This window comes from Macrobrachium nipponense, chromosome 21 (genome assembly GCF_015104395.2).
Source record: "Macrobrachium nipponense isolate FS-2020 chromosome 21, ASM1510439v2, whole genome shotgun sequence".
NCBI lineage: Eukaryota > Metazoa > Arthropoda > Malacostraca > Decapoda > Palaemonidae > Macrobrachium > Macrobrachium nipponense.
Window position 1 is genome coordinate 42,641,154 of NC_087212.1, and position 13,633 is coordinate 42,654,786.

A 13,633-nucleotide genomic window follows, 5' to 3' on the forward strand; every position below is an offset into this window, starting at 1 on the left:
CGTGAATAAGGGTTAGCTTCGGGACAAATTTACTCGTTAAGTCAGTATCCCGTTGGCTTATTTCCAAAGAATATATAGACATGTGAATATTAATGATAGAAATAGTAATCATTATCATCATCATCATTGCCATTGGTTTGCTAGGTTGATCGTAAAGCATGTGCTTTTCTGTTATATAAACCATTACACTATCATTTTCAGTGGCTTGTACTTTACCTCGTAATGAATCCTTTACATTTTTTTTCTATTTCGGGACACGGCGTAAATACAATAGAATAATTTTAAAAATTGTTTGCTAAAGCCATTCTAAATTTAGGCAGTCGTCGATTGCCTAGCTATGTAACTGAGATAAAATTCATGGAATGTTCGGTTAAGATTAATTGAATTTTAGGTTAAGATTCGTGGAATTATAGGTTAAGATCCATGGAATTTAGGTTAAGATTCATGGACATGGAATTTTAGGGTAAGATCCGTGGAATTTTAGGTTAAGATTCATGGAATTTTAGGTTAAAATTCATGGAATTATAAGTAAGAGTTTGCGGAATTTGAGGTTAAGATCCTTGGAATTTTAGGTAAATATTCACGGAATTTTACGTGTAAAAGACTATAAACTAGCACAATCTCGGCATTTTTGGAGTAAATGGAAAATGCAGGAGTAAGATATGAAGTTGAGATCTGTCTTAATTGGCTGGAAATATTTACTCTTAGAGTTAAGGAAGGCAACGGAACGTACATATTTATGTATATAATCAAAGTGTCATTCGGTTATGCTTCAATATATGGATTTCAATATCTTACGTATTTGGTAGATTATCCCCTATACAGGAAACCCACAGAGAATGTGATTAAAAGACCGACTGAACTTTTAAGGGTGAGCAATCTCTCTCCTTCTTGTAAAATATAATGTAATGCGTCAAAATCATTTGTTTCTTCCGTTTCTCTTGATCTGGTTGACCAGTTGCTCCATTTAATCACTGCCTCGGTGATCCTGCCAGTCACATTTCCACACACAAAGGATGTCTATGTCTGTACATACTTGTAGTAGACATCTGATAACTCGTGTTTACAGAAACCTTTCATATTTGATTTCCGGGAAATTCACGTATGTAATTAATCACTTTTCACTCTTTGGGTTTAGAAAACGAATATTCGTACCTGAGAATGTGAGCGTGAATGTATAGCAGCGATTGTGGAGTGTTTTATATATTATATATTTATTATATATATATATATATATATATATATGTGTGTGTGTGTGTGTGTGTGTGTGTGTAACATATATATATTATATATATATATATATATATTCATACATACAGACTGTAAAATATTACGGGAAATGAAAGAAAAGGTCATTCTGAGGGGAAAATATTCTATAAACATGCATTTTAAGGCTTCCCTTATCGGTGAGGCGAATTTTAAAAATAACCGATTCACCTTAACGCTGCTCTCGGCCAACATGGCGTACACTATGTCCTGAGTAGTCAGCGATAATGGCGGGGTGGGGGGGGAGGGGGGGGGGGGTGTTGATGACGTGCATTAGGCAACTTGATTGGTAGTCTTTCAATTGTGATTTTTTTCTCAGGTTTTTAAAAAATGTAACATTACAGTCCCTTCAATCAGTAAATCAGCCGTGAACAGACTTCGCTGTAATCTTATTTTAATTATTAGCTTTACTTATAAAGAAAGTAGTGTAGATGTCACGGAATTGTTGAATCTGGAGTCAAGACTAGGCCTGTGCTGAATTGAGTGATAATGACAGTAATCATGATGACGAGGGAATGCAGGTAGGTAGGATACTGCACTTTGAACAACGTCAGCTTTTTTTACCTCTTACGATTGCTACATGAATATATGGATACCTTTTTCAGGAAAGACTGAGGGAAGTTATTTTTCCGTAATGTCTCTCTTTTTTGTCTGATAAGAGACGAGAGAATTTTCTTAAGTGTGTTTTTCCCTTCGAGTTGTGTATGATGAATACTTTTGATGGAGAACGAGAGATTTTTGAAGATACGTTTTAAATATTTGATCGATGTTTAATGAATAGGCCTATCTTTGATGGAGGGGAGATTCCATTCGGCTTGCTTTTCTTTCCTTTATCGGATTCCAGTGAATAGGTACTATTGACGGAGAGGGAGGTTTCAATGATAGCTACATTCTTCCCTGTTCAGTATCTAAAGAATACATTTGAATTGGAAGTATTTTATTCGCATCAGTCTAATCGCCGATTTCCTTCTTGTTATAACAGTGGAGTTTATTATTGCAAAACCCATAAATATACATCATACCTGCATATTCCACATTATTGGAACGGGAATGCATTGTCTCCAGTTTCTTGCTCGCAAAATGAATAAGGATTAAGGAACCTGACACTTGTAGCATGAACACACTCTTGGCGGAAAAGCGAGGCTGTTTAGAGCAACCAGTGAAGTGATCAGCTCCTTCGCCCAGTCCCCCTTCCCATAGCCGTGCGTACTTCGACATCCCGTGTGCGCCATCTTGGCCTTTTAATAATAACGATTATTTTAAAAATTCACCTCACCGACAAACGAAGCCTTAAAATGCATATGTTTATAGAACATATTCTACTCAGAATGGCATCTTTTTTCATTTCTTCAAATATTTGCATAAACTCGTGTTAAACCCTGTATATATATATAATATATATATATATATATATATATATATATATATATATATGTATATTATATATATATATCTATAGAGTTATATATATATATATATAATCTATATATATATATATATGTCCTGGGCACGACATTAGACTGTACCCATGGGTAGGGGGAGCTCATTAGTCTCGATTGACAGTCCTCCTGAGAGAAAGAAACTCTGAGGTAAAACCAAATCCTTCAACGGTAAGGCAGGCGGAAGAGAGGACGTTGATTTGAAATCCAACGGCTGCAATAGCGGAAGAAAGGTTGCAACTGTAAGGGGGGTGCAGTCGTCGGTCGTCGCAATCATTTGTGCCACTGGACAACAACCATTGCAGTGAAGCTCGTGGGTCTCCTGTATGTGCAGCAGTGTATCCACGTTAAACAATCTCACGTACAGGTGCCTCTGGGAAGTACGACTAGTGGGGCATTTCAAGTCTGCCGGCGACCAGAAGAGATGGTGGGGGCAGGATTGTGTTATCTGGAAGCTCTTAGTCTCAACTGGCACGTCAGAGGTGGAAGCTTAGTTCAGTCGCTCAACTTTTGGATGAAGCAGGAGAGTTGTTCGGCAGTGGCATCCATGTCTGAGCAGCCCTTTTTAGGATTTCTGAGACTCGTATCGCCGGTGAGGGACAACTGTGTGAAGAAGGTGGTGGCTACACATTCTTCTGGAAGGGACAGGAACCTGGAACACCAAGACAGCATGGTGTAGGTTTTGCTGTTATAATTGCATGCTTTTCAGTTTAACAGAGTACCCAAGTGGCATAAATGAACGCCTAATGACACTCAGACTAAATCTTGAGGGAAATAAACATGCCACAGTGATCAGTGTTTACGCTCCAACCCTTCTTGCAGAGGATCAAACAAAAGAATTATTTTATGCCGCTTTAGACACAGCTCTCACAGCTATCCCAAATGAAGACAAAGTAATCCTTTTAGGTGACTTTAATGCCAGAGTAGGACGAGACAGTGACATCTGGAGAGGTACCATTGGAAAAGAGGGTGTTGGCAAAATGAATGCAAATGGAACACTCCTACTCTCGAAGTGTGTAGAACATGATCTGGTAGTAACTAATACTCTTTTTAGGCAGAAAAATAAACTGAAAACCACCTGGCTACATCCAAGATCTAAACATTGGCATCTCTTAGATTACATTATAGTAAGATCTCGTGATCGAAAGGATGTATTACTTACAAGATCAGTGACAGGATCCGAAGACTGCTGGACTGACCACCGCCTGGTATACTCTTGTATTAGGATGAAGATATTGACTAAAAAGAGAAACGCGCATGCACTAAAGCGACTGAAGTTTAACGTTGATTCACTTAAGAACGACTCGAATAAGCTTGAACTTCAGCGGTGTCTCGCTAATAAACTAGAACAGGAATATCCACCCAATATTGTTGATCACTGGAGTAAATTTAAGGATTCCGTAATCAGCGCATGTAAAGAATCAGTTGGTCTGAAGAAATACGAACATCAAGATTGGTTTGATCAGAATGATGCAGCTATTCAAGAGCTTATTCAAAAGGCCAGAAAATATCTGTTTGAACATCTGAATGACGCAAAGTCTGAAACAAAGAAGAAAATACACCGCACGGCAAAAGCTCAGATACAAAATGCCACAAGGGAAATGAAAAATAAGTGGTTGACAGACAAAGCAAATGAGCTCCAATCCTTCTTTGACAGAAATGACATGAGAAGCCTTTTCAGTGGAATGAAAACTATATTTGGGCCAAGTCCCCAAGGGCTAGCACCCTTACGTAGTCAAAACGGCACTCGACTCCTTAAAAACAATAATGAAATCCTGTGTCGTTGGAAAGAACATTTTGAAGAACTACTCAATAGAGACCCTGTGATAGACGAGGATGTACTACAACAACTCCCTTGTCTCCCACTGGATATGACACTTGCAGTGGTACCAACTCTAGAGGAAGTGGAGTTGGATATCTTCTCTATGAAGAACAACAAAGCTGCGGGACCCGACAACATTCCTGCTGAAATATATAAATATGGAGGACCAACCTTACATCGTCAACTTCACCAACTAATTGAAAAAATCTGGATGCATGAGGAAATTCCTAATGACCTCATAGATGGAAGTATCAACACAATGTATTAGAAAAAAGGGGACCGATCAGTTTGTGGAAATTACAGAGGAATTACCCTCCTGTCAGTAGCTGGAAAGGTCTTAGCAAGAATTCTTACAACAAGACTAACACCTCTAGCTGAGAAGATCCTACCCGAGTCTCAGTGTGGTTTCAGACCTGTTCGTAGTACAACTGACATGGTTTTCTCAGCGAGGCAGTTGCAAGAAAAATGTCGAGAACAACAAAAACCCCTTTACATGGGATTCATTGACCTGACTAAAGCTTTTGACAGTGTCAGTCGTGAGCTGCTCTGGGAGATACTATCTAGATATGGATGCCCACCAAAATTCATAAAGATCCTGAGGCTACTACATGATAATATGTCAGTGACTGTAATGGCTAATGGTAGCCTTACTGAACCTTTCAAAGTTAAGTCAGGTGTAAAACAGGGTTGTGTCGCTGCTCCTACCTTGTTTTCCATATTTATAACTGTTGTTTTGCACCTCATTCAAGATGAATTGCCTCCAGGTATCTCCATCAATTACAGAACAGACGGAGGGATATTCAATCTCAACCGGCTTAAGGCAAGAACTAAAGTCAATGTTACTGCTATTGTTGAGCTTCAGTATGCAGACAACACGCTGTCTGTGCTCAAACTGAAAATTATCTGCAAACTATACTGAATGCATTTGCAAATGCTTACTTTCGTCTTGGACTTTCCATCAACATCAGAAAAACCCAAGTATTATATCAGCCACCCCAAACTGAAGCCATAAGAGTTGCACCTACTATAGAAGTTAATGGAGAAGCTCTAGAAACTGTAGACCACTTCCCATACCTGGGCAGTCATCTATCTTCAAATGCCAATATAGATGATGAAGTTCAATATCGTCTAAGATGTGCTAACTCAGCTTTTGGAAAACAACGCAAGAAAATTTTATATGATCATGACTTGCGTGTTAACACCAAAATAAAGGTATATCAGGCAATAGTCCTACCTACCCTTCTTTATGGTTCCGAAACCTGGACAACTTACCGACGCCATGTTAAAGCCCTTGAGAAATTCCATCAGCGGTCTTTGCGAAACTTCTTGAGAATAACTTGGGAAGACCACCGCATTAATGTAAGTGATCTTGAAGAGGCCGACTGCCTCAGTATTGAGGCCATTATAATAAAAAGCCAGTTGGGATGGGCAGGGCATGTTGTCAGAATGGCAGACAGCCGCCTTCCTAAGCAGCTCTTTTACTCAGAGCTAAGTGATGGAACTCGAAATGTTGGCAAACCAAGGAAGAGATTCAAAGACAGCTTAAAAGACAACTTAAAACTATGTAACATTAACTATAAAACATGGGAGACCGGCGCAGTGGAGCGATCTGCTTGGAGAGTTAAAGTGAAAGATGGAATTAAAAATTATGAAGAGAACAGAAAGCAGCATCTGGAGAACCGTAGAGCTGCAAGACAAGCTCGTCAGGTCCATCCACAGCCTCCACTCCCACCTAACAACACATGCCCCAATTGTGACAGAGTATGTGGCTCGAGAATTGGTCTCATTAGCCACATAAGAACCCATCAATAACCACATCCCAGAGCATTCATACTCGAATCGAGTGATAGCCATGATGATGATGATGAGGATATATATATATATATATATATATATATATATATATATATATATATATATATATATATATTATATATATATAGGTGTAATTGTGTTCCTGCCACGTCGCTTTATCACCCCCCCCCCCCCAAGTGATGCTATGACACAGTAAATAAAAATTGATGATGATAAGTTTGGTTCATGTTTATCATCGCGTTTTCAGTCTCGTAGGGGGTTAGTTCCGTCAGTGCACCTCGCGCGATGGACTGCAGGCATTACTCAACTCTTTGCAGGTCCCTTCGGCCCCTAGCCGCAACCAAGTCTATTCCTTTTACTATACCTCCGCTCATATTGTCTTTCTTGTATCTCACTCTTCATCTTATCCTAACAATAGTTTCATAGTGCAACTACACGGTTGTCCTAGCACACTTTTAATACCTTTTCCTAGGACTGCATGACCTCCTAGATCCAAGAGCTTCCTAGGACTGCATGACCTCCTAGATCCAAGCTCTTGGCTTTTGGCCTATATTCCATATTCCATTTCTTGTTCCGCTTGAAATGAAGGCAATGACACTCTCACTGACCGTATGTATTGCAAGCAAAGAATTTCTGAAGGTTTTTAGAACATCCCGGACAGGGCCTTCCACCTAAGGGTGTTTTAAAGATTACAAAAAATCCAGGAGTTGTAGAAGTCTATTTATTCGAAGTGGGAGATGTTCAAAAGGAGAAGAGGTCAGAAGAATCCGCTAATACCTAAAGAAAGGTCTCACGAGTTATTCACTAGTTTCAGAAAAGTGGTCTGTTCCCTCCACTAACTAAAAGATTTGGCAGTTATTTATATTCCAGCAGTTCAACGAGATAAGTTTAAGAGTCGACTCTTTCTGGAAGTAGAAAGAGTTTATAAGGATTCTCTAATGCCAAGAGGGATTAAAAAGATTTTACTCATTCTGGAATGACAAAAAGAAAAAATAATTCTGATTTCCGTTGGATAAACATCCTCGTTCCGTGAATCTCTTTTCAGCCATAAATCGCCGTGAAATGTAAAGGACCCTAGTAGGGTAGCCAATGAGGATTGGTTTTTAATTCTTATGAAGCGAGGAAAGGATCAAGGGTTTTTGCGCTGTTTTAATCGAATTAATGTGAACTGCTACGAAGGGATTTTATATTTTCATTTCCATTAAGTTAACAGAGGAGTCTAAGTTAAATTTTGATGAACAGAGGAGTTTGTAAGTTAAATTTTGATGAACAGAGGAGTTTGTAAGTTAAATTTTGATGAACAGAGGAGTCTAAGTTAAATTTTGATGAACAGAGGAGTTTGTAAGTTAAATTTTGATGAACAGAGGAGTCTGTAAGTTAAATTTTGATGAACAGAGGAGTCTGTAAGTTAAGTTTTGATGAATAGAGGAGTCTGTAAGTTAAGTTTTGATGAACAGAGGAGTCTGTAAGTTGAGTTTTGTTGAACAGAGGAGTCTGTAAGTTAAATTTTGATTAACAGAGGAGTCTGTAAGTTAAATCTTGATTGCCAGTTGTCAATTGTAAATTTTCGGAATGATCGCAAGTTGGAAGATTCATTCAGTTCAACTGTTCACCCTGTTGGTGACTCTAACAGTTAAGAATCTTGCAGAAATAACAGGCAGCGAATATATTTAATGCCCAATGAAATAACAATAGGCTGATACACAATATATACCACCAAAGGCCTCAATCCGAGTAAAATGGTTTCAGTTATAGTCACCTTTTCATGAAGAAATATATGGACATAGTAGATTACTTTTAGGTGTCAGTTTCTTTGAAAATGAAAAATAATTATTTAATTTTCAAAGTCAAAATGCTGACTCTTAAAAGTGAACAAAAATTTAGATTTCCGTTATTGCCAAAACATGCAGGTTAAGAAAATTGAAATAAGTTGAGCATTCAGCATTGCTGAAGTACCTGAATTTTTCCCCAATGAACTCTGGTTCGTTGAACTCTGAGCTAAATTTCTGTAAAGTGGTTTGATTTAATTAAGTAAAACAGGCGTCGTAACCTCGATGGTCATTTTTTTTTTACTTGCCCAAGCAATTTTTCATCGGAAATCTCGGCAGATAATTTACAAAAAGCTTATTTTTTATCTTCATTTCTCTGAAAAATCTTAGACGAATTTTTACGACGTGACATGTTTACTCTGAAATAGTATGGTATGGACATATTTATACTCTGGTGCGCTTTGCATCTTCGAGAAAACACGTACCGGACGGAGGCTGGAGTCCTTTGATGGGGCGAAAATAAACTTAAGCCCTTCCCTTTTGGGGATGATCTGTCAGAATATCAGATGAACGGTGGAATTCACATAGAAGAGATGACGGGAAAATGCTCCCGTTTGGACGAGAACAAATTCCCAGAAGAGTGTTCTGGACGGAAGCCAGCTTTGAAACACGATTTTTTTCTGTTTATTTTTCTTTTCCTTTTCCTTTTCCCTTTTTAGCTGTGTGTAGGATTAGGATTTTAAAGTAGGTGCGTTTCCAAATATAGTATATGTTTCTCTCAGCTTGGAGGCAATTTTTTTAAGCTGCATGTACGATTAAAATGTTCAAGTTGACTCATTTCCAAATTCTCTCTCTCTCTCTCTCTCTCTCTCTCTCTCTCTCTCTCTCTCTCTCTCTCTCTCTCTCTCTCTCTCTTGTTTAATTAATCAACTGTTCCTGTCTTGAAATTGATCTTCACTTGGATCAAAGCAAAAATTATCTTTAGAATATTTCCAGTTATTCTAGAGGTATTTTGAAGAGTCACAGATTACCTCATCGAGGCCCCGTCTGCTCAGATTTACGTCATTGAGAGCCATGATGTCAACAGTACACTGAAAAACAGACCGCGAAGGAGGGTAATAACGTCGGTGCACCTCATTTGGTGCACACTAGGCATTGCTTTAGGTTCTTGCAGCATTCCCTCTGCCCCTAGCTGCAAACCCTGTCATTTCTTTCACTGTACCTCAGTTCATATTCTCTCTCTTCCATCTTACTTTCCTCAACCCTCTCCTAACAATTGTTTCACAGGGCAGCTGCCATGTTTTCCTCCTATTACACCTTTAATACCTTTATACTCTCAATTTCCCTTTCAGCGGTGAATGACCTCATAGGTCCCAGTGCTTGGCCTGTGGCCTAAATTTTATAAACCATATCCTTAAAAGCAGTATTCGTAACAGAAAACAAATTTAGTCAGATGACAAAAATAAACAAGTCAGTAAAGTTGATTCGCCAGAGTCTGATTGACGCCTTTTCTTAATCCTTTTTTAAGATATGGCCAGTGAGTTTCACGTAAGAGATCTCTGGCAAAAGTTGATCTTCAATGATAAATATACCGAAACGTGCTCAGCTGCCCAAACTGAGGTCGGTCTTCGCAAGTAATGCTTTTGATTATTGACCTACCCTCTTCAGTGATGACAAACTTGTCTCTGAAATGATCCGCGAATTTGGTTTATTTATTTTGGGTTATGTGCGTTGGTTGGTTTATAATGGTTGACTCACAGCGGGAGATTTCTTCCACAGGTTGAAGGCTGTTGGTGCAGATGAGAGAGAGAGAGAGAGAGAGAGAGAGAGAGAGAGAGAGATGTTTTGGATTATGTACTTTGATGGTTAGTACGTACTGAGGGAGACTTAAGCTGGTCATACACGTACGCAACTGGCATCGGGTTTTATTTGTCCCTTCCGGTATTAGCGCGCGCGTTCCAGTAAGCTTGGGTATTGCCCATACGCGCAGATTACTTGCTCTATGCATATTTTGAGAGGTCAGTGTCAATATGCAGCGGCCGTGTTCCTTTCAGACCTGTAGTGTCCTGATATAGTGAGCGATTTTAAATAATGGCACCAAGTAAATGGAACATAAGTGCAATAATGATGATAGCACTTCTGCAAGACGAATACGAGAAGGAAATAGGCAAGAAAAATCGTAAAGTAAGGGTGAAACCATGGCCACGAAAGAGAGGTTTTATCATATGACTTTATTGAAAGAATTAAAGGAAAATAACCCAGAAGATTATAGAAATTACTGAATAATGACTGATGATGTCTTTGGAGACCTTTTATTCCTTATGTCTCCAAGATAGAGTCATGAGGAAGTCTATACCTCCTGATGAAAGGTTAATTGCAACATTAAGGTTCCTAGCAACGTTTCTTGGTCGGTTGTAAAGAGCATTAAACCAAAATATCACAACTTGGGCACATGATATTATAGTACATAGGGTAAAACTGAAGGCTGTTAACACGACGCGCCACGGGCAAAACTGCAGACTACCACCGCGGGGGAAAAATGCAAGCTACTACCGCGAGGGGCAAAGCTGCGGACTACCACCGCGGGGGGCAAAAATGCAAGCTACTACCGCGAGGGCCAAAACTGTAGACTACTACCGAAGGCGGCAGAAGGTCCATCCCCACACACATCATAGACTGGTGGGGGATAATGCCAGTCTTAGCTAGACTAACCTGTCCGGTTGAATGTGTTCTAAAGATGATAGGACTGTCCAGTCCCGCCGGTTTTGTCATTTTTACCCCCCCATACACGATATAGATTGGCCGGTTCATGCCAATCTCGGTAAAATCAGCGTCAGTCCTTTACGTGTATGGCTTGCTTTATTTCACAGGTTGAAACTCGTGCTTCAGATGAGAGAGAGAGAGAGAGAGGAGAGAGAGAGAGAGAGAGAGAGAGAGAGAGAAAATTAATTTGAAGTATGTACGTTAATAGTCAGTATGTACTGAGCGAGAATTATTTCACAGGTTGGAGGCTGTTGATGTACTCGTGTGTGTGCGCGGGTATGTGAGAGAGAGAGAGAGAGAGAGAGATAAGCAGCATAGCAGCTGTTACGTCCGGCTATGGTAATCAGATGCTAATATCAACTGTCTGGCGTCACCACTAGTCAGTCGATTTAGCAGAGGCCACAACGTTGTCATAAGGTATCGAGAGAAAATTTCACTTTTAATTTAATTTGATTCGCTAATTTAATTTTATTTCTTATTTTGAAAGGCGCGATCTACATCCCGTTTGATTGAAGCTGGGTTTGTAAGTTTTTATTTCTTGTTGAGAAGTTGCGACATCAATCTGTGTTTGGCTGCTGTACCGTTGTGGGTCCCGGATGTATCTCTTGGTATTCCCTGTCGTTATTCGTGTTTTCTGAGAGAGAGAGAGAGAGAGAGAGAGAGAGAGAGAGAGAGAGAGAGAGAGAAGCTTTTTCCTTGTATATAAGGGAGATAGAGACAGAGAGAAGGACAAAAAGCTCTTACCTTGTATGTAAGGAGAGAGAGAGTGTATGTGTATATTACGTTGTGTATAAAGGAGAGAGAGAGAAAGGTAGAGTTTTTTTCTTGTATATAAGAGAGCAAGAGCAACACGGACAAGGACAAAATCATTTATCTTAACGAGTCACGAATATGATGGTTTATAGGAAAAAATCCGAGTCTAACGGACGCTGTAGACCCCTTGAAGGACGTCGAAAACCATCTCTTTAACTTTTAATCACCCTTAGCCGATATTTCAGAATCAGTGTTGTAAGATTTGTCTATGTTAATTCAGAATCGAGCAACTGGCGATGATTTATCGTTGTATCATCATCCTCCTCCGAGGATTTTTTTTTTCTTTTTTTTTTAATTTTTAAAGCAAGTCATGTTCGGTCAGCCTTTGTGGGTCGTTGCCTGGTAAACCTGACATCTTGTTTATCCTAGTTTTCCGTATCTTCTTCGTAAATAGTAAAATCATTCCTACTCCCAGAGATACTTGATTTCCTTAGAAAAAAAAAAATTCACTCCAATCTTGTAAATGGTGAGTTCACTCCACCTCCACGAGATTACTTGATTTAAACAAATTCTCTTCAACTCCGCGAGAGTATTTGGTTTAAAAAAGATTCACTCCAACTCCGCGAGAGTATTTAGTTAAAAAATTCACTCCAACTCCCCAAGAGTACTTAATTATTAATAAAAACAAAATCATTCTAACTCCACGAGAGTACGTGATTTAAAAGAATTCACTATAACTCCTCGAAAGTACTTAATTTAAAACAAAAATAATTTCGTTATTTTTTTTTAAAGAGCAATCGTGAAATATGAAGACTTTCCAAAAACAATCGTGCAAAAATAAAATTATCTATGGGTTTTTTTTTTTTTAATAATCAGCTTTTATGGGAATGATTGAGATATTAGCTGACTTCCAAATTGGAATATTGTAATACTTTTAGTTGTGTCATCTTGGATGAATTTAGTTTAGGCGGATTCGTATTCTCTATTATATTAAGCCATAATATAACAGGTAAATTACCGAACTGCTAGAGATATGATGCATAAATTACTGAACTACTTAATTCGCTTTTGCGTTTTAACTTACTAACCTGATCAGGAGTGACAGAATTTACATATTGAAATGACTTTTCAAGTAACGGGGAGGTCTCAAGCTCGATAATGAACTGTCTTGGACGGAATGATAAATTTGGCTCGTGGATCATTTTTCTTCTACTTATTCTTCATTTTTTTTTTTCTTTTTTTTTTCTTTTTTTTTTGGTTTTGGTGAGGGGCGTGTGATTAGAGGGGTATTAGGTAAGGTAAGTATTTGGAACATTGTGGAATAAGTTGTATAGTGAAGTTTTTAACGCTTTAGTCTCCTACATTTTTAATTTTCTGTAAAAGAAAACTTTTGAGGTGCCTTTTCCTGTCCAACCGCACTTTTTGGTTCCGCCCTCAGATCTTAGAAACTACAGAGGCTAGAGGGCTGCAAATTGGCAAGTTGATCGTCCACCCTTCAATCATCAAACACCAAGTTGCAGCCCTCTATGCCTCAGAAGTTTTTTTTGTTTTGTTTAAGGTTAAGTTAGCCATAATCGTGCGTCTGGTAACGCTACAGGACAGGCCACCACCGGGCCGTGGCTGAAATTTTCAAGGGCCGCGGCTCATATAGCATTATACCGAGACCACCGAAAGATAGATCTATTTTCGGTGGCCATTATACGCTGTACAGAGACTCGATTTCTTCGGCGCCTTTTTTACTTGTTTTTGTTGTTATTGCTGCCTCGAACTTTGTTCGTTAGTTTATTTTCATATGAATACGCGTGCATACTCGCGCGAACAAACTAGGCAGTTTAAAAGTATGTGGCAATATCGAGTTGTGTAATATGTATTATGTTCTGTTGATGTGGAGTCTTTCAGTCTCATCTCGACAAAATGAACCCAGAAGATCAAGCAGTTCATTTTTTTCATGGTTTGATGAATAGTGCTTCTTGAGTAAAATATTTTTTTTTTTATTTATGACATTT

The 13,633-nt window shown here is 38.8% G+C and overlaps 2 protein-coding genes across 4 annotated transcripts in view; both read left to right on the forward strand.

Moving 5' to 3' along the window:
* Nucleotides 1-13,633, forward strand: part of LOC135197969 (uncharacterized) — a 425,938-nt gene that overhangs the window by 139,193 nt on the left and 273,112 nt on the right. The gene's annotated exons all lie outside the window — the stretch shown is intronic.
* LOC135197466 (uncharacterized) lies at nt 3,452-4,795 on the forward strand. Its single transcript, XM_064224531.1, has one exon. The coding sequence runs from the start codon at nt 3,452-3,454 to the stop codon at nt 4,793-4,795; it is 1,344 nt and encodes a 447-aa protein (XP_064080601.1).

What these genes read in the sequence shown, in the direction of transcription:
- LOC135197466 (XM_064224531.1), top strand. Translation starts at nt 3,452, where the DNA reads ATGACACTCAGACTAAATCTTGAGGGAAATAAACATGCCACAGTGATC.